An 18,583-nucleotide genomic window follows, 5' to 3' on the forward strand; every position below is an offset into this window, starting at 1 on the left:
AGCAGTAAAGTGTTCTTACCAGGCACTTTCCACTGTTTAGATCAGTGTTTGCTCACTGACTGTTTAGGACCAGCTGCCACTACACTGCTGCCCATTGCGACATAGGTTGGCAAGCTTTGGGTTCCCAAAGACACACTTCAAACACCCAAACAACTTAAGAGAGGTAGAGAAAATTCAGAAGCTCTTCCCTCTACAATCTACTTTCTGGCTGGTGGTTTTGCGCTAAATCTCAGGAACCACCTTATGTTCTTACAAGAGAGAAATAAAATTTCTAAAGGCTGGTGGTTGCTCTGTTACCTGCATCACACTACACGCACGTAAAGCTTTTTCATGTATTACAATACGGATAACCAAATTATACTGAAGATTTTTGATATGTATTAATGCTTTTAGCTTAATATTAGTGTTTGAACATGCTAATCTTTGGGTGTTCCTTGTATTTTTAGGTTGAGATTTACTAAAAGTTCAAGGTGTTGTCTCAAGGCTTAATAGAAAAATCAGCTGATATTGAGCATACTAAAATCAACAATGACTGAACACATACTAAGAAGTTACCTACTACCCAGAATCATAACTACATCATACCTAGTAGCCGTTTGAGGTTCCTCTTGAAAAAACAAAATGAAAAAAAAAATTACACAGGGGAGGAACATAGTTCTCAGTATATAAAACAGGGATAAATAAAACCTGTCGATGGTGATAGCAATTTGTTCATATTTAGAACAGTTCATGAAAGTATGCCTTTTAACCAAATAGCAAAAATAATTATATGCCCAGAATAAATTTGGCAATTTTTTATTTTTTTTATTTTGTTGGAGTGGAAAAGGGGGGGAATAGTTTGTTTTTAATTTCTTTTAAAAAACAAACAAACAAACACACTTTCCTCTAGAGTAACAATACTTAAACTTACTAGTCACCTCGTTGCTGATCAGATACAGTGCGTAGATGTACCAAAACCCAACTACAGCAGAGAACCAGGTACCTTATTCCTGAGGGAGCAAGACAAGGGATGCTTGATATAAGATGCTCTCTACCCAAATGAGTGCTTTGGTTCTCTGAGATAAACCTTTTTATTCTTGCTTTGTACAGAAGATTAGAATGTTATCCCACACTGGAAACAGATTTGAAAATAAACAACTATTAGATTGACAGAATAAGCAACTGGAGAATGTGTGGATAAAAGAGAAAGGACATTATTTACAATCACACTAGCCAGAAATTAAGCCAGTGCTCTGGAATAGTCTCCTGTTCTCCAGTACAATAAAAGCAAGTAACAATACTCACAATCTTCAAAGTGAAAGTCTAGCAAGACTGGAGCAATTGGCATAGGGGGGAGAGGAAACAATTTCATCCAACCCTTTTATCATTCCCTGTCTGACCAACTCATGGTTTTACTCTCAAAAGGTGTTTATAACAAAGATCATAGACTGTTGAAATCCAGTCTTTCTGGATTTTCTGGTCTTTCTACAAAGCTATAGTCCTCACTAAGTGTAGTTCTTCCAAGTGATTTAGCTAAACGACCACAAACACAAGCAGTGTAGATCAACAAGGCTTAGACATTTTCAATTAGATTTAAATTTAGTTTATATTTGTTTACTGTAAGGTTGCAAAGGATTATTCTTCCACAAATAAATCTTAAAATTCTTTTTAAGCACTCAACAAGTTTCTAAAGGGTTTCAGAAGCTTATAAGCTTCTACTTATTAGCTTCTTTCATGCACTATCAGCTTTTAATGACATCTTCGCCCATCATCTGATCCACAGCAGACTGAATTCTGCGTGTTAGTTTAACAAGCAACTGTTTGTACTTCTACATGCACGCCCCTGTATTTTATTTCCAAAATGTTATTTAGAACCTATTCTCAAAGGATTGCTCTCTTCATATGACCTTCTATGGCACTCATACCTACAAAATTCACACTTCATAAACACTGCCTTTAAACACTCCCTCTACTTATTTTTCCTCTCACATACAAGCAACTCAGTCTCTGAAAGACTGTCAGAGCCACACGTGACTTCCAGGCATCCAGTTGGAGATACCCGCAACTCAATTAATCATCATTTAGCAGCTGTATTCTCAAGGTATTAGGCCATACCTTCTATATTTTGTATCCCTTTAAAAAAAATATTTCCTCTAAATAGTTAATTCTGCTGGATGACATTCTGAAATAACCCACACAACATCAGCAACAGGCAGACGGAGATCAGAGATGGAAGAGAGATTGGTGAGAAAACTAAGTCTTAGAGAAGTGAGGGGGGGAAGATTACAGGAAAATATAGGATTCTAAAATTAAACTCAACTTATCCATGCATCTGTTGAAACATACTCTACGCTACTGTCCAAAAGATTATTTCTTAATTTTATTATAGTTACAGCTCGGAAGATAAACATATACAAATAATTCCATGGTTTCTATTGGCTAAATACTGTTCACAGTGACATGAACTGAGCGTGACAGCCCAGCATTTCTGCAAATCTGATCCTATGTTTTAATCTAGTATCCAGAATTATGACTCCAACTTATGGTGGGAACCCAACAGTTAAAGTTACACCCTCCATGCAAGTCTGTTCTGCAATACACATTCTGTAGTAAGTAAAGAGGTCCTGAAAATGTGAACTTCCCACAACCTCCCTTAGAATATAGATTCCTGGAGGAAAAAAAAAAAAAATGAAAAGGCAGCATATCTTTCTTCAATAAACACAAAAAAGCCACAGTAGCCCATTCAGACAGGAAAATAAATGATCAGAAAATAAATGCAAAAATGAATGCAAGTTTTTAGACTACTAGAATCTATCGTGTGTTTACGTCAAAATATTTGGATATTTATAGAGGACATGGAAGGGCTTTCACGGTTCAAAGAACATTTTCATTTATCAGCCACTTTGTGACTGGTCTTCTGAAAGCTAATAAGAACTGGCATGCTTTCACTCATTTGAATTGTGTTTATATGCCAGTAAAACTTAAACAAATAAAAAAAACCTGATAGCATGTGCACCTTAATTTTTCTAATTTTTTTTTTTTTTATAGCTCTGGGGAATTTCTGTAAACAAAATATGCCTACCAACAACGTCCAAAAAGATATACTTTCTGTCATGGAAATTTTAAGGTATGTGATTTAATTTAGCAAATGTTTTGTATTGTATAACACCGTTATACCAATAATAAAAAACCTGATTTTTCTTAAGAGATCCCTCACTTGAAGTTGTCTAAATTCTGTTTCTTTACAGGTGATTGCTTTAGGCTTTTCTTTTCTTTTTTTTTTTTTTTGAAAAAAAGAAGACGTGACATTTTACACCTAAAGAATTGTATATTATTGCATAAAAACTTGGACATAGATCATTAGCCACTTTTTAAAGTATAGGTTGAAAAAAATCATTTAAAGATTCAGAAGTCTTCACAGAATCTCGTATCTGCAAAACACATCTATTTTATTCCATTAATTTTAAACATAGGTTAATATATATATTTTTTTTTGTGAATGAAAATGTTTGACAGGGAATGGATTAACTTCCACACTGTCAGCTTACACAGAGACACAGCATCAGCTGAATCATCTTTTTGTTTTCCTTGAAGGTCAGAAGGCTATAGAAACACTGATAATAATCAGCCAAATATACAACAATCTAGATATTTTTATCCTCCTAAAATCAAATTATTTTTTCCACCACAGTCACTGAAAGTAAGTGTAAATTAATCGCTTAACTAGCAAAGATCTGTAATACCTCCAGATTTTTGTTTTGTGAACAACTTAGTGTTTCCGAATTTTAATAATTGACAGATTCTTACTGCCTACTAAAGGCAGCAACAAGAGTTCATCACTTACTGCACTTTGGGGATTAACATGGTGTGGAAAAAAAAAAGAGTAACATACAGTTGCATGAAGTCCTGTCTTCATGAAGTAAAACTTAACATCTAATATTTTTTTTTCTAAAGTCTAATTCCAAACTAAGTAAAATTTTCAAGGGAAAAACATTTACTTTAGATGTATTACTTATTATTCCATGGCTAAGCTCTATTGTTAGCAATTAAAGTAGCAGAATTCAGCTGGAATAAAAAAAAAAAAAAAAGCTTCCTCTCTGGCAGACAGTTCATCCTCTAAACCCCAACAACTCAGCCAGCTACTTCAGAACCACATCAATGCTTCCTGGTTACTTGATAGACATATTGAGATGGTCATTTTCTTAGTCCTCTAAGAAGCTTTCCTCTTGAGCATAGAACTGTCTACATAATTATTTGGTTTTCTACGACAGGCACACTTTACAGCAAGAATAGCAGTGCATCATATTCTAGACATAACCTTGTTCTTAAACAAGGTCTTTACTCCTCATAAACAAATCTGGAAAAGTCCTCCTATAAGTTATATTTGGCTATTAAAATAACCTAATGATAACAACAACAACACATATGAACTAATAAAATGTATCTACAGTAAAATAATCTCCCACTTGCCAGAAATCAAATCATTCTTTTATAAAGTCCATTAAGTTTTGCAGAAATCGTACTTGTTTTGTACAAGAGACAACAAATACAGCAGGCAAAAAGCCCATCTCAAATGGAGAACACCCCATTTAAAATTACAAATGTATGTATTTTGGATATTCAGAATTCTTTCGACTTAAGTTACATTCCTGTTGCATAATCTTTTCATATTAAGGAATAAATACCAACGTTCTTAAAAACAGTATTTGTCTAGGTATTTCTCAGAAAACTTTTCATTTTGTTAGTACACATTTCACTGACAAAAAATGCTCATTTTAAGATTTACTAGGTAAACATAATTGCAAACACGGGCATCTGCTCATGCAAACATCAAAATTCTTAATAGATAATTTACTTCAAATTTTGTTTAAAAAAAAAGTTGCTATGTAGCAGAAGACTAACACACAACTATTTGTTCTAGACTGAAAAAGATCCAATGATTTTTAAAGATGTGCCAAGGCTCAAAATGTTTGTTTCAGTCCTGGCAAAGAACAGCCAATACGATTTAATGCAAGACAATACCTTAAAATTGGAAATCACATAGGCATACATTCTGTATTCAGTCTATATTCTTTCTCTCCCTATTAGAACACTTTTCACTTATCCTGTTACTGTGTTGTTAATTGTACAGAACAAGCTGGCCTTCAGTGCCTTCTTTCCAAGAGGCATGCATGAAACTGGACCATACAATTAGATAAATAAACAAACATGTAAATTGTTATGCACAGACTCTACAGGACAGTGTCTTTCCCACAGCTAATCACGCAGCATCTCCTCATAGTATTTCTCTGCCTCAATAGTGACTAGTTTAGTTCAGAATGCTAACATAAATAATAATGCAAGATAACAATTTATTTATTTAACTATCCAAAGAGCAAGTATTTACCTTCTGCAAGCATGTCAGGCACATCTGCTTGATATCTAGGCCCCACTCTGATTTCTCCCTTGTCTGCTAAAAGCGTTTTCAGTGATGGATCATACACCAATGAATAAAAAAAAGTATCCTAAAAAAGAAGACATTTGCAACAGCATAATGAATGTTAAAATAAGATTTGTAGATGTACCTCACTTTCCATGTGAAAATTATTCAAGTAACCCTTATAATACACTTTTACAGACTACAGGTTTGGTACAAGAATAAACATTTTGAAACATTAATCTTGACTTTAAATAATGCAGATGTTTCATGCATACTTTTACATGGCTAATCAAAGCTTTTCTCATTGCTCTAAGTTATTTCAGAACAGAGCAATAATGAAAAGATTCATACTCAAAAATTCTTTTTTTTTTTTAATCTATTGAAACAGTTAACCATTTTCTGAATTTCCAATTTCCTTTCCTAAATACCTCTGCCATACTGACTTTTTATAAATTAGTCTCAAACAGCATACAAAACTGTCAGTGCCTGAAAAGGACTTACACAAAAATAGTATTGACATATCTGGTACAGTCATTTGCAGCATAGGGTAAATGTTGTTCTCGGAAACATTTTTCAGATTATCAGTGGTTTTGGTGTAGAAATATGAAAGTAAAGACATATTAATTCCAGCTAAAAAACACTGCCTGCCTGATATTATATAAAGACACTCCAAAGGAAAATGCATTTATGTTTAAAGGTACTTTACAGTACAAAGCTATTTTAAAGGCTTATCTTTCAAAGTCATGGGGAATTTTTTTTGCCTTTAGTAAGGCTAAACACCTTAATTTTCTTCCACTGGAAATGAAAGGAGAAGAGATATTTTTCATACAGCAGTTCAGAGCACTTAGAATTAAGCTCCTATACTAAGTTACTCTCTAGAGGACCCTCCCTCTCTCCATCTATTGACTACAGAGTATGATATTTTGAGTATGGAAGACTGGTACTTCTCGAACACCTCTAGGCAGGAGAAAAAAAGCAAAACAAACAAAAAATCCGTATTGTAAATATCCACTACATGAAAAAGTCTGTGTATTTTTCCTTTATAAGATGAGTAAGTTTGAGTTAATTATTTTCTAAGTACAATAAAATGCATAATAGAACTGTAATATGTCGTTTCAGTTTTTGTTCCATAACACTTTCAAAATCAGTGGTTTTAACGTAACATTTTTCTAACATAACCTTCACGAAAACAGTTTTAAAGTGTTTGCCCATTTACTGACATTAAAACTGTAAAAAAAAATAACAGAAAAAAAACTTAAAATCATTCCAATATTTACACAAATAGAAGCCACAGATATTACCTCTTTCTCCAGATACGACAACACAGATTCTGTCTCATTCAGAAGTGCAACACTGCATTTTCCCCTACACAAACACAAGGAAGAACTGTTACTTTTGTAAAGCTGAAATTTTTGTCAAGTCAAAAACCTGCAAGAAAACAAATTAGATATATTTTAAGCGTTAACATTGAAAATGCAGTAAAATGCATTTTGCCATGCTTTAGTATCTTAAAATTAACATCAAAGCAACATAATGAACAGCCGCACAATCTCAAGCACTCAATTATTTAAGGATTCTACAGAATTGGGAAACGGTTTCAGAAATAGAGAAGCAACAAAGGAACAAGAGGTACTGTAGCTAACAGTAAATACACATACCATTAATAAAAAGCCCTGGCTGAATGAAACATCACCTCCTAGACTAAAAAACAAAAACGAGCCTAAAGCCTGTTCACCTGCTGTAACAGAATCTCTAGCAGGAAACTACTGTCATTTTCCCAGTTCTTTACGGTTTTCCACTTTTTCTTAAAGCATGGTCTTAAATGTGGCTTTTGTTTGTTTGTTTAGGTTTCTTTTATTTAGTAGCAGGTTTCAAAAATCTTGTACCAACAAAAAGAACCCCAAAATAAATCCTTGAGCTTCCAAAGAAGGCTTCAGACTTAAAAGGAAAGTGTCCCTATTGCAGGGGCTCTGGAACCAGGAGGAGTATTAGGGCAGAAAACTCCTAGTTTAAGTCCAAATGAGTAAGAGGACATTCAAAATGGCTTCTCTTAAGGCAGCACAAACCCATCCTTCCCTCAAAGTAGGTACTGTGCAACTTCATGCATCCTCATCAGTGTCCCAGTAGAAAACCTAACTGTCCTTCATCTCATTCCCTATACCCACCCCTTCTTTCTCAAAATTACTGTGGTTCTTTTTGTTTGTTTTGAAACAGGACTAAATCTCAGGAAATCTAGAGATCCAGTTCAAGAAAGCACCCAGAAGTTTCGAATCATATGTGAACTCTAATATCCAGTGATTGTAAGCCTTTCATAAAAACTTCCGCTGTTGTATCTTGACTTTCCACAAATTGTGAGGAAAAACCTAACCTGCCACATGTAATCAATACAAAAACAGTACTAAATTTCAGTGCTGGCTTTTCTTATTCATTAAATTGCTTCTCAGATGTATGCTCTGACACCGTCACCACTGCTTTAGTAACGAAAAGGTTAACATACAGCTCATGAAATCAGTTCCCGTAAGTCAGATAGAAGCCTTACTAACAAGTCTGGCTGAATGACTGTGAAAGGAAATTAAAGCAATTCATAAGAAAACTTAACAAGCCTCTTCAACATGGCTCTGTAATTTTAATGATGTACTAACATTTAGTAATGTATGGCTTAAAGGGACACCAAATCCTTGTTCCTGTCACACAAACAGCATCTACTGCTAGCACTAATATGAGAAAAGAAGTTTAAGTCCATGTAATGGTATGCCTTCATTTTTAATCCAAGAACATCTAAAAAAAAAAAAAAGTTAAATGGAGATACCGCAAATGACTATACCGCTTATTTAACTCAGACATTCCAAGTGGCAAATACACTTGCAAGGGAAACAGCTATTGAGAAATAATTCATGAAAAACAAATAAAACATATAAAAGAGAGCAAACCAAACCTGAAAGACAGTGCAACTAAGTAAAAGTATGACACTGTTCTGGATGAGATTTAAGTTCTTAATATTGATTTTTGGCCAACATATAGTTGAAAAAGAACATTATTGGAGTGCTGGCCTACAAGGTGCTTCCCTGTGTTACTGAACCCACTTAGCCCCTGGTGCTATTCCTAAGTGGGTTATTCATCCCCACTACCAGTGCTGGGAGGCTGTGTCAGAACCTCATTCTCCTAAAGTTATGAACTTTCTATCAGCTTTATTTTATTCAAGACCAGTTTATATTATTTTGCTTTCACGTCAGCACTCTCCTTCTGCTCTTCTTCCTGTTATGCTTACTCACTCTTTAAGCCCGCTTCCAAACCAAAATCGTATTTTAATCTTTATACTGCTAGGTTAAATGAGCCTAGGTTTCACGTCACTGTCTCAAAGAAGAGGATCTTTATCCCTTGGATCATCATACATACCCTTTTTTTTTCAGTAATTCCTAGTCTGAAAACGAGTGACCCAAACTAGAAACAATACGAGGTTTTAACAACTCCCCATGAACTCAAAGTACTTTTCCTTTTTGAACGATAATATTTCTAATGATTAACCATAAGATTCTATTAATTTCTTCCATGGCCACATTAAAATGCTAACTACCACATTTTTGTGTAAGCTACCAGTGGAAAACTTCCTGTTATTTAGCTCTGCCACACATCTGCCATATATCTGCCCAGGTAGATACTGCAATGAGAATTTGACCCTACCTTTCTCATCCCTTTCTCCTTCCACAACCCTTCAGCCTCAAATTCCTCTGCCTCTGACTTCTCTGCAAATAATCTGCAAATTTATTTTTATCAAATTGCATTTTAAAGAAACACACATAGATAAGGATGAAAAATGTTAAGGGTGCTGAATCATCTTGCTTGCAACTGACATTTTTTATGTCAGTTTTTCAGATGAGCATATAGTAACTTTATAATAACATATTACTCCTTAAATACATCACCTTGCATTTCATGCACCAAAGTCTTATTCAACTCCCATCAATTTAGTTGGTATTCACCATGTGGTCCTAGTAGCCTTACACGTATAGACAGCAGGATCCCACAATTCCCTTCTCCCATTTGTAACAAACCAGCACACAAATAAACATTAGGGAAGATAAAAGTTACATCAGGGACCTCTTTGATTGAAGACGGTAACACCCAAAGAAGTTATTGTGAAAAGCCCTTGTTCATTTCAGAGAATGTTGACTGTTAAGCTCAACTGTAAAATATCAGGTGCCAATTACTAACTGCTGGTCATTAAGCAAAAATACCAAGCTAACATCTTACTCATTACTGTTGGACAGCATGCGAAATTAGGTTAAAAAATTCATTAAGTCTGTAGTGTATAACCTCCTGAATTTCTCTCAATCTCATTATTTGTCAGGAGAATCACAACCTTACACGGAAATGGTGGGAAGAAATCAAAAAAAAATAATCTGAGCACAGCACACAACAGCAGATGAGAAGATTCCTGCAGTAGAGAGCTAGGAAAATGTCTCTATAATCAATCATGTCTTTGGATGTTTTTTGAAGCTTTTGACCTTGATAATTCCAGAACGTTTATGTCTAAAGATTAATTATATGCTATACGATGAAGTCAGTTAATCAATTTTAACCTTTTTTTTTTTTTTTAAAGTATTGAAGGCTAAATAGGAGTTTACCTTTCCAGTTTGCTTCAGTTCTGTACAGCTCTAGTATGCCCTCTCTCCAATACAGCCTACCCTTATTTAAGTGCAATTATTGCCGAGGCTTTCCTTCACCTGTCATCGTGGCTGAAAGGGCAGTGACTGACCTTATATCTTACTGTTGGAAATTTACAAAGCTTCATTAAGACAAAAGATTAATTTCCACAGCACATCTTCTAAGTAAGTTTCTGTTTGATATTACATTTCTTTGCACAGCATTTTAACCATCAAATGGCTGGAGTCATGTACACAAATAGAATTTTTTTTAATGTATATACATTTCAAACGTATGGACTATAGCCTCAAAAAAAAAAAAGTAATGCTAGACCTACAGTGGTAATCCAATGCTAAAATGAAAAAAAAATTTTGAAAAAAGTTTAAAAAAAAATTAAAAATAATTAAAAATGGAGTAAAAAAATAATTTTTAAAGATCTGTATTATGGTTACCAGTTTCTGTGATTGACAAGCATGAAACACTTATTACAAGTTATTTAGAATCTTAACCAAAGGCATAGAACCCCTACCATTTATGTATCTCCTCCTCCCCTCCGCCTTCCCCCCCACCCCCCCCCCAAAAGGAAAGTCCTCTCAGCCTACTGGAAATGGCCTAGTGGGTTGAACCAAAGCATCTAGCTCTGGATCTCGTCTCTGAAATCTCTCAACCATGTATACTGCAGAAAGACCTCAATACCGACTGACAGTGATGTGTCCCTAAATGTTCTCCAACCACCATTGTACTCCTCATCCTTTCTTCCAATACTAGTAATCAAAATGCCACATGAGGAAGTTAATAGGGTTTAAACCACATCACAACAAGAATGAGTGAAAAGATACGCATTTTTTCACCTACGGCGTGTATTTAAAAAGTTTTATAAGCTTCTCTGAATATGAATATAATATTCTCCTCCTCACAGCATTCCGTAACTGCATTTATTAATGTTTTAGGACAATTTCAGATAACTGTAATAGGTAGAGCTATAGCAAATAAAGCATCAGCATGACAAGATAAAATCAACTATACTAACCTAGAAAGAGGGAAAAAAAAGCGGTGGGGGGTGGAGCTGGCTAACCACAGAGACATATATAACTGCATTTACCAGATTGTAAGATCAGTTACACACCAAAACAATACTCTCTTTGCAAGGACTGTAGGATTTCTTAAGTTTTCAAGTACTATTTAGACTAGCAAAGTATAATGCAACAGTTACATTGCTTTATTGGTGAAATCTCCTTCCTGAAGCCTGTCACAAGAAATAATTAAGGTCAAAATTACAAAGTATTACCCAGTTTTAGTGAAACAGTAAGAAAAATAAATAAAATTGAGTTGTCTAATATTTATTCAGATATGAAACCTTCTTCTCCAACTGTGAGTCTGATTTTAGCTATATTTCCTCTACAAAGCAGAATCCCTGACTTAACTGATAACAACAGGGAAAATTACTAGTAAATAGCATCAGAAGAGATCAGTGATGTTGAGATTACATTCCTGGTTTTGACCTTTTTCTCTAATACTCAGAGAAATTATTTTTATTTCCTACAGAATTAGGCAGAGCTGATCTTGTAGGAATATTGAGGGGAGCTTTCAGATACCTCAGCAATGTACAAATACCTGCAAACAAAAAAATAAGTTACCTTTTATGTCTTCACTTACAATTTAATTCTGACGAGATTAAATTGTCCCTTCAGAATGCTTTCTGCTCTTGGATGTACTTAAACATATTTAAACTGTTCACAGATAAAAAGTTCTTCCACTTAGCTGGCAATACCAACAAAACTTGTCACAGGATTAAATCAGTCAAAAATAAAAAGTAATTTACAGGTCTTGCAGTAAAAGGAGAGAACAAAGCTTACCTACGTGTAATGCTCACGGTATTACCAGCCCCTATCATATAAAACACTCAGGATTCAACCACATCCCCTGGCCTAAGAACCAGAGCTACAACTTTTAACTTTTTTCTTTCTTTTAACCATTAACCACGTGAAAGCTGTTTTCACATGTTAGCCCTTCCTTCATTGCCATGTGTTATAAATTCTTGCCAGGTTGTAAATTTTCTACTGTGTATTTCAGCCAACTCCAACAGTATGCTGACAATTCCTGACCACTTAGGCACATCAGCTGAGGGACGTGTTACAGCCTACTTCTTCATGCTTACACCCTGCTTCTGTGATTTGAACAAAGCCATCGAAGAATGACCTAAGTACTTCCCACAAATAAACTCTAAAACACAGCTTTGGAAAAAACGCTTTAGTGGTTTTTATAAAAAGTTTTCAACTGTTCCAGCAGAAAGCCCCATAGTCCCAAAACCAAAATGCTAACCACCTACGGCTGAAACAGCAAATAAACAGAGACACTAATGAGGATTATAAGGAAACAGCAAAACATGCTACTCATCGTGGTAGGTAGCAGTCCCAATGGAGTGAACAAAAAGATTTCCTCACACTCCCCCCCCCTACCCCCCCAGTTTTTAGGAAGTTATTTGTCTGTGGTATTTTGTTTTGTTGGTGGTGGCTTTTGTTTGTTTGTCTTTTAACTGTGGAACAAAGAAGAGGAGAATAAACAGAAAACTGGAAAATAAATGGCAGTTTTGTGAGACACTCAGATAAGACTGTCGTGGACAATTCAATAAGGAGCTGATGAAAATGAACAGTCTATGTGAAATGTCAGCATCTGAGTCCTGAAGGAGAGATTTCAAAGCAAGTAAGCAGAGAGAGGGCCTAACGGGCCTTGAAAATTAAAGACAAAAACTGTGCCATGTTTGAGTAAGACCCAATGGAGGAATGAAAAGTATTTGGGAACATAATTAAGACAAGACCATGATAACAATCAGCATTTGGAACAGAAAAGTTCCCTTATTAAGCCACAAGATGATGATAACCAGTTCAACAATTCAAGTTGTTTGAAACAAGTCACACCAAAGCTTTAATGCAAGATGTTACGATGTTATTATAAGATTTAGATATCACCTGATTCTACGGAACCTAGATCAAAACGCGAAATTATCCAACGTATACATTTTACATATACATATGGGAAAAAAAAAAAGAGACATCTTGTTTCCATTGTCTAGGTAATCATCTTTTAAGACTTTTCTTAAAGTAATCCATAATTTAGTTATATTTTAGTCAAATCTTTAAAAAATTTCGAAAACCTGATGAAAACAGATACTTTAAAACTACCAAATGAATCGAAATCAACAGCAACTATTTTTATCTTTTATATAGGCCTTGTTTTGGCACAACCCCTACTTTTAAAACAGTGGAAACCTCTACAGTTCTTGTTCTGTTATTCTTGCCGGCTATTTCTTTATGTTTTCACCAGATGAGTAAGACAGCCTGAGATACAAATCTCTTTTTAATAAGGAACCCTTGGGACAGGAGGTACAACAACAAAAATTACAGAAAGAAATTACAAAAGAAATGAAGAAATTAGTGCCTGATAACCAGGACAAACCATGAAAGTGGAAAAGGCAACCTGATGGCTATAGTAACATGCCATATGCATTTCCTATTGTAATGTAGTTGCATTCTGGGTATGATTAGTGCAGAGTAAGAACTTTCAGAACACATTGCTCTCAGTTCCCACCAAGTCAATGGAACTTGCTATGCATTGGTCATTAAAATACAACTTGAAGAAAGAAGAAAATATATGCAGGGAGGACAGACTTGGAAATTCTGCTATTAATAAATACTCATCACCCTCCTGAATATGACAATGACATTGAATAATTCCATGCGGACAAACCAATTGTCTCTCGTTAATCTTCATGAAAAATGTTGGTCTCAGAAATTTGAAACACAGAAGTGAGTCACTAGCTAGACAAGAACAAAACAACAGGAGAGAATATTAGGAAACGTTAAGTTTATGAGAAAAAAAATGATTTCATTTTAGCATATGCTATTGCTTCAATGACAGTTTGAGACTAAACTCAAAACAAGGTGCAAAATGAAGAAAGGCAGTAAAGTTTTGAGTAGAACACAAGAGCAACCTTTCTCATGTGCATCATAAAGAGTAAGAAGGAGAAAAAAAGTACAGATAGAGCAGTGGATGAGAAAGGTACCTTAAACAAAAAACGTTTTTCCTGAACTGACTGAAATGGAGAATTGTTTTGAAGATTTCCAATCACACAACTACTTTGAGCCAAGTTTTGATCCCTTACAAGCAGTTTGCAATGATCACCAAACCACAGACTAGGAACTGTGGAGTCTTAAGAGCTTCTGCTACTTATAAAAAATTGATTCCCCAGTTATGGGAAACCAACACTAATCTCACTTGATAGATGAGTATTACTGGGACCCGTGTCTCCAAAAAAAATGACACCAATCTCCCGAAAAGTATAAGACTGTGTATGCCATGTACACCTGTGGCCAAAATGTAGATCAATAACTTGGGTATTACCTGTTTAGCATACTACTGATAAAATAGGACTCAAAACAGAATGCACAGCAAACTGACATGTATATCTAAATGAACCAGAGAACACCTGGCATCTCAACATACGCATAGATATGGATGACCCAGAGCTTTTATGTTGCACATGAGCATCAGTCTGAAAATTCACCATTTTAATCTTGATTAGAACTGAAGTCCTCATTTTGAACACTCCAAATTTATACGATTTAAAGGCTAAGTCTTTCTTGGAATAATCATGCACAATTGACACCAATTTTAAATTAATTTGTAGACAGTGTTCAAATCATTTTTTCATATTCTTAAATTGCAACTTTTATATAGCTCACACTGTTACCTAGTCACAATCTAATCAGAAGAAAAAGCATTTCCAAGTTGAAACATCTTATTTTTAAGAGATAAAAATGAGGAGTTTTCATTCAGTAACAATTTATGCAGCTTATACACACAAATTACTATGTAGTTAGCAGAAGAGCCAAAGCATTCAGCAACTCATAAAAATCTTACTTTCATAGCTGTAGAAAGTGTTGAGAGAGAAACATGGATCTACGAATGTATAGATGTTTTGAAACGAGCTTTAGCAAATTACCACTTAGATTGCATCTTGTGTTCTGTTGCTGAGAAGGGTTTTCAAGAATAGAACACATGGAGCAGAAAGAACAATGCCAAGAAGAAAGGGATTCAGATCACAAGAGGTAAAATGTTTTCCTGACCTAGGCACAGCAAAACGATGTTTTCTTATCTCAGTGAGTGTAACAATATATACACATTCTATAAACTATTGTAGGAAACTCAAGTCATTGCTATTCCCCCTCCCCTCCCACCCCCCCCCCCCCCCCGGTATTAATTCAGGCAAAAAAAAAAAAAAAAAAAAAAAAACTTTTAGCAGAGAAGCAGCAATACAAATGTATCTAAGAAAGCCACAGGAGGCTGGTTAGGAATGATTTTTCAGAGTAACATTACAGGGTCACTTAGCCCAGAAGCAATGCGCACCACTCCACGCAACTGATCTTAAAGTCTTGCACCATGTGAAACACGCCTACTTTGCAATTATGTCACTATGCGGACATGCGTAAGAATTTCAGGTATTTCACTGAAACTTCCACCGATAAAGACAGTTTTTTTCTTTTACTCTGTTACTTGTACTGGCTATTGACCACAAGTGAGAACAAGATGAAAATCTAAGCCAGAATCTAACTAGTGTAAACATTCTCCAACTTCTACCAACAAAGAAAAAAAAAAAAAAAAAAAAAAAACATAGGCATGCTTCAAAGGCCCCAATACTCTAAATAACCTCAATCCAGAAAGAAAGAAATCAATCCTTAACAATCCAAATCAACAGATAACCACATGCCTATTCAAAGCAGATTCACTCCTTATCTTATCCAGCAGTCTGATTTACACCAGAAAATAAACCAGGCTTCTAAGGCTCAAAATCAGCTTTTAAGAATTAGCTAAAGTTTTATAGCTTATATATACACACGTGAGGTATATGAATACATAACACGCACACACCCTGTATGCTGAAAACAGCTTGCTTGCTGAGAATGCCAAGACTAGAAATCCTGAGGTAGTATCACTAATTTCTAGGGTGCCATGCCTTAAAAAGTTACAATACTTAAACAACAAAATGAGCTGTCCTATCCTGTCCTGAATTTCAGACCATGTGGTGTGTTCTAAATGAAGGAATTGCACATTAGGAAAAAACTATTTCTCTATTTCATACAAAGTGTTAAATTTAAAAGCAAGTACAAATGATCTTAGAAATTAACGCAGTCTTTTACAACAACAATCTAAAGCTGTGTGAGAACTTAAGAATGAAAAAAAAAATATTAAAGCCCAAGTCAGATAACCAGCGCTTCTCTCCAATGACTATCTTTTGCAGATTTTCATACTAATAGCTGGCAGATCCTTTTTACCTCGTGCTGAGTTGCATGGTGAATTTTTACAACATCAAACAATTTCACCATGATGACAACTTTTAATACCTTTTTTTTTTTTTCCTGTGCCTTACCGTGTCTTTCCAAAATGCTGTATTTGGTAATGCTCAAGTCTGTGAAAATCCCAGTTAAAGTACACAGCAATTCAACTCAATTCAGTCCCTTGCTGGGAATGGCATTGCTTTGTGAACTATCTGTATCATGAATTCTGCATGCATTCACTGGGTGATGTTTAAATCTACTGAATGAAGATGACGGCTCAGTGAGTCCACGGCAGCAAAAAACTGTTATAAGAACTGGGAATTACAGTGTGTGGCAAAACTGCATTTGTAATATGCAGGGATCAGGAAGAAAGGAGGCAATTCACTAGAGGAGTGCTATTAACCTTACACATTTCAGGAGGGAGGTTTCACTTGTAACTTGACCATGGCAGTAAGGGAACAAGCTTTGTCCTTGAGACCCAAATTAATGTATCATCTTGACACTGCCCTGCGCTGCATACCAGCACTCCAGGTTTCTGTTGCAGTGAGCTATGCAATTACACCTTCTTGAATATGTCCCACTGCAGCACTGTGTCTACAAAGCAGTGTTGCTACATTTAACTGGTCCTGTGTGGAGCCAGCAGTTGGTCTCAATGATCCTTGTGGGTCCCTTCCAAGTCAGGATAGTCTATGATACCCACTTCTACATAAAACTTTTTCCAGAATGCATCCGGAAAAGGTCTTAGTAATTCATGACAATATAGCAGTACAACACTTTATATGTTCTGAAAAGTAAATGCAAGTCATCACTTTGCATTTGCCTGCTGTGCAGTGCTACATGTACCATGAATTCACATGTTTTTCTGGATTCTTTGTGTAACCCTGGAGATAGATCCTCTATTGTATTTCCTCTCCAAGTTGTGAGAGAAGCTAGGTACAGAATACCTTATTTCAATATCTAAATGTCAAAGTAAGTAAAAGAAACTGTTCAGAATTATCATCTTTATGCTACAGTTGGGGAAGCAGAGATTTGATATGTAAATGACCTTCTCAAAGTCAGAGAAGAAGTGGCTGAATCAAGTACAGGAAATTAATAAAAATTCCCAATTTCCAGTTTCTGTTTTGGTAATAAGAAAGATAAGCCACATTTGACAAAGAGAAAATATATATGCACATACAAAGTTTTTCTCTACTGGAGCATATACATTTTTTTCATAGCTTTTAGTCATTTATGGTCTGAAATAGCTGAGGGGAGCTGGATGTACTAAGAAAACTAAAATTCCTTCAGAAAGCAAAACTGTGAGAGCCTTTGTTTTATACTTAGTATATTCCCCTTCTGCCACTGCTCTTCCTGATCATTCTCTTCCATTTCTAGGTATATCCCCCCTCCAAATGAACAAACAAATTGTTTGACCTCTACGCAGAAGATGACTTAAGTATCTACCTCATTTACAGAAAGAAATCAAAAAAAAGAAAAAAAAAAAAACTTTTGAGCTTTAGCAAGCCTCTTCTTACATTACCATTAGGGCAATCTAAAACAATATTTGAAATGCTTTTGAAATGTTTAGCCAAACTCAGTCATGTCTTCTTCACATTTACTAAAGTTGGGGTAATTTTATTTTTAAATGTGTGCAGCCCTACATTAGAGATCTGAGCACTGTGTCACTGTTTCCTTTCCAAATCCATCTGTGGTCTCCCTGGGCATACAAAGTGGTCACAGTTCCTCTGGCCAGCAGAAGAAGAATTAACAAAACAACTCTTCCGAAGTAGGAACAGACTGACTTCATACCACATTATCAACTGATCCTCTAATGGCAACCCAAAGCTCTGTCCGAGACTCTTGTCCCTTCCAAGGCTCAGACGTGAAGTAACAGAAGGCAATACCAAAGGCAGTTCCAAAACAATTCATGGGACTACCTGGCACGGCTCATCTGTGATCAATCACGCCCTTTTGCAAGATAAAGGCTGAAGTGTTCAAACAGTTGGGCTACTGGCAGGCAATCCACCTCAACAGACTACACAGACAAACAATATTTACTTTTTCTTACCTGATGTGAGTTGCAGGAAGAGACTCATACTGGCGAGAAAGAAAGAGCTCTCTGTGCTTCAACTGATGTTTCTGTTTATCCGTCAAGTCAACCTCAATTGTAGTTTCAGACTCTTCTTCAACTTCTTCTGCAGAGAAGCAGAGCGTAGGTCGAAATTAA

The 18,583-nt window shown here is 35.5% G+C and overlaps 1 protein-coding gene across 1 annotated transcript in view; it reads right to left on the reverse strand.

Annotated features, from left to right (window-relative positions):
- Nucleotides 1-18,583, reverse strand: part of MTA3 (metastasis associated 1 family member 3) — a 138,565-nt gene that overhangs the window by 96,833 nt on the left and 23,149 nt on the right. Inside the window, exons 4-6 of the mRNA XM_035562811.2 lie at nt 18,425-18,551; nt 6,700-6,763; nt 5,366-5,483 (exon numbers count right to left, since the gene is read on the reverse strand). Coding sequence (XP_035418704.1) covers nt 5,366-5,483; nt 6,700-6,763; nt 18,425-18,551 — 309 coding nt within the window. The remainder of the gene's footprint in view (nt 1-5,365; nt 5,484-6,699; nt 6,764-18,424; nt 18,552-18,583) is intronic.

This window comes from Cygnus atratus, chromosome 3 (assembly GCF_013377495.2).
Source record: "Cygnus atratus isolate AKBS03 ecotype Queensland, Australia chromosome 3, CAtr_DNAZoo_HiC_assembly, whole genome shotgun sequence".
Classification (NCBI taxonomy): Eukaryota; Metazoa; Chordata; class Aves; order Anseriformes; family Anatidae; genus Cygnus; species Cygnus atratus.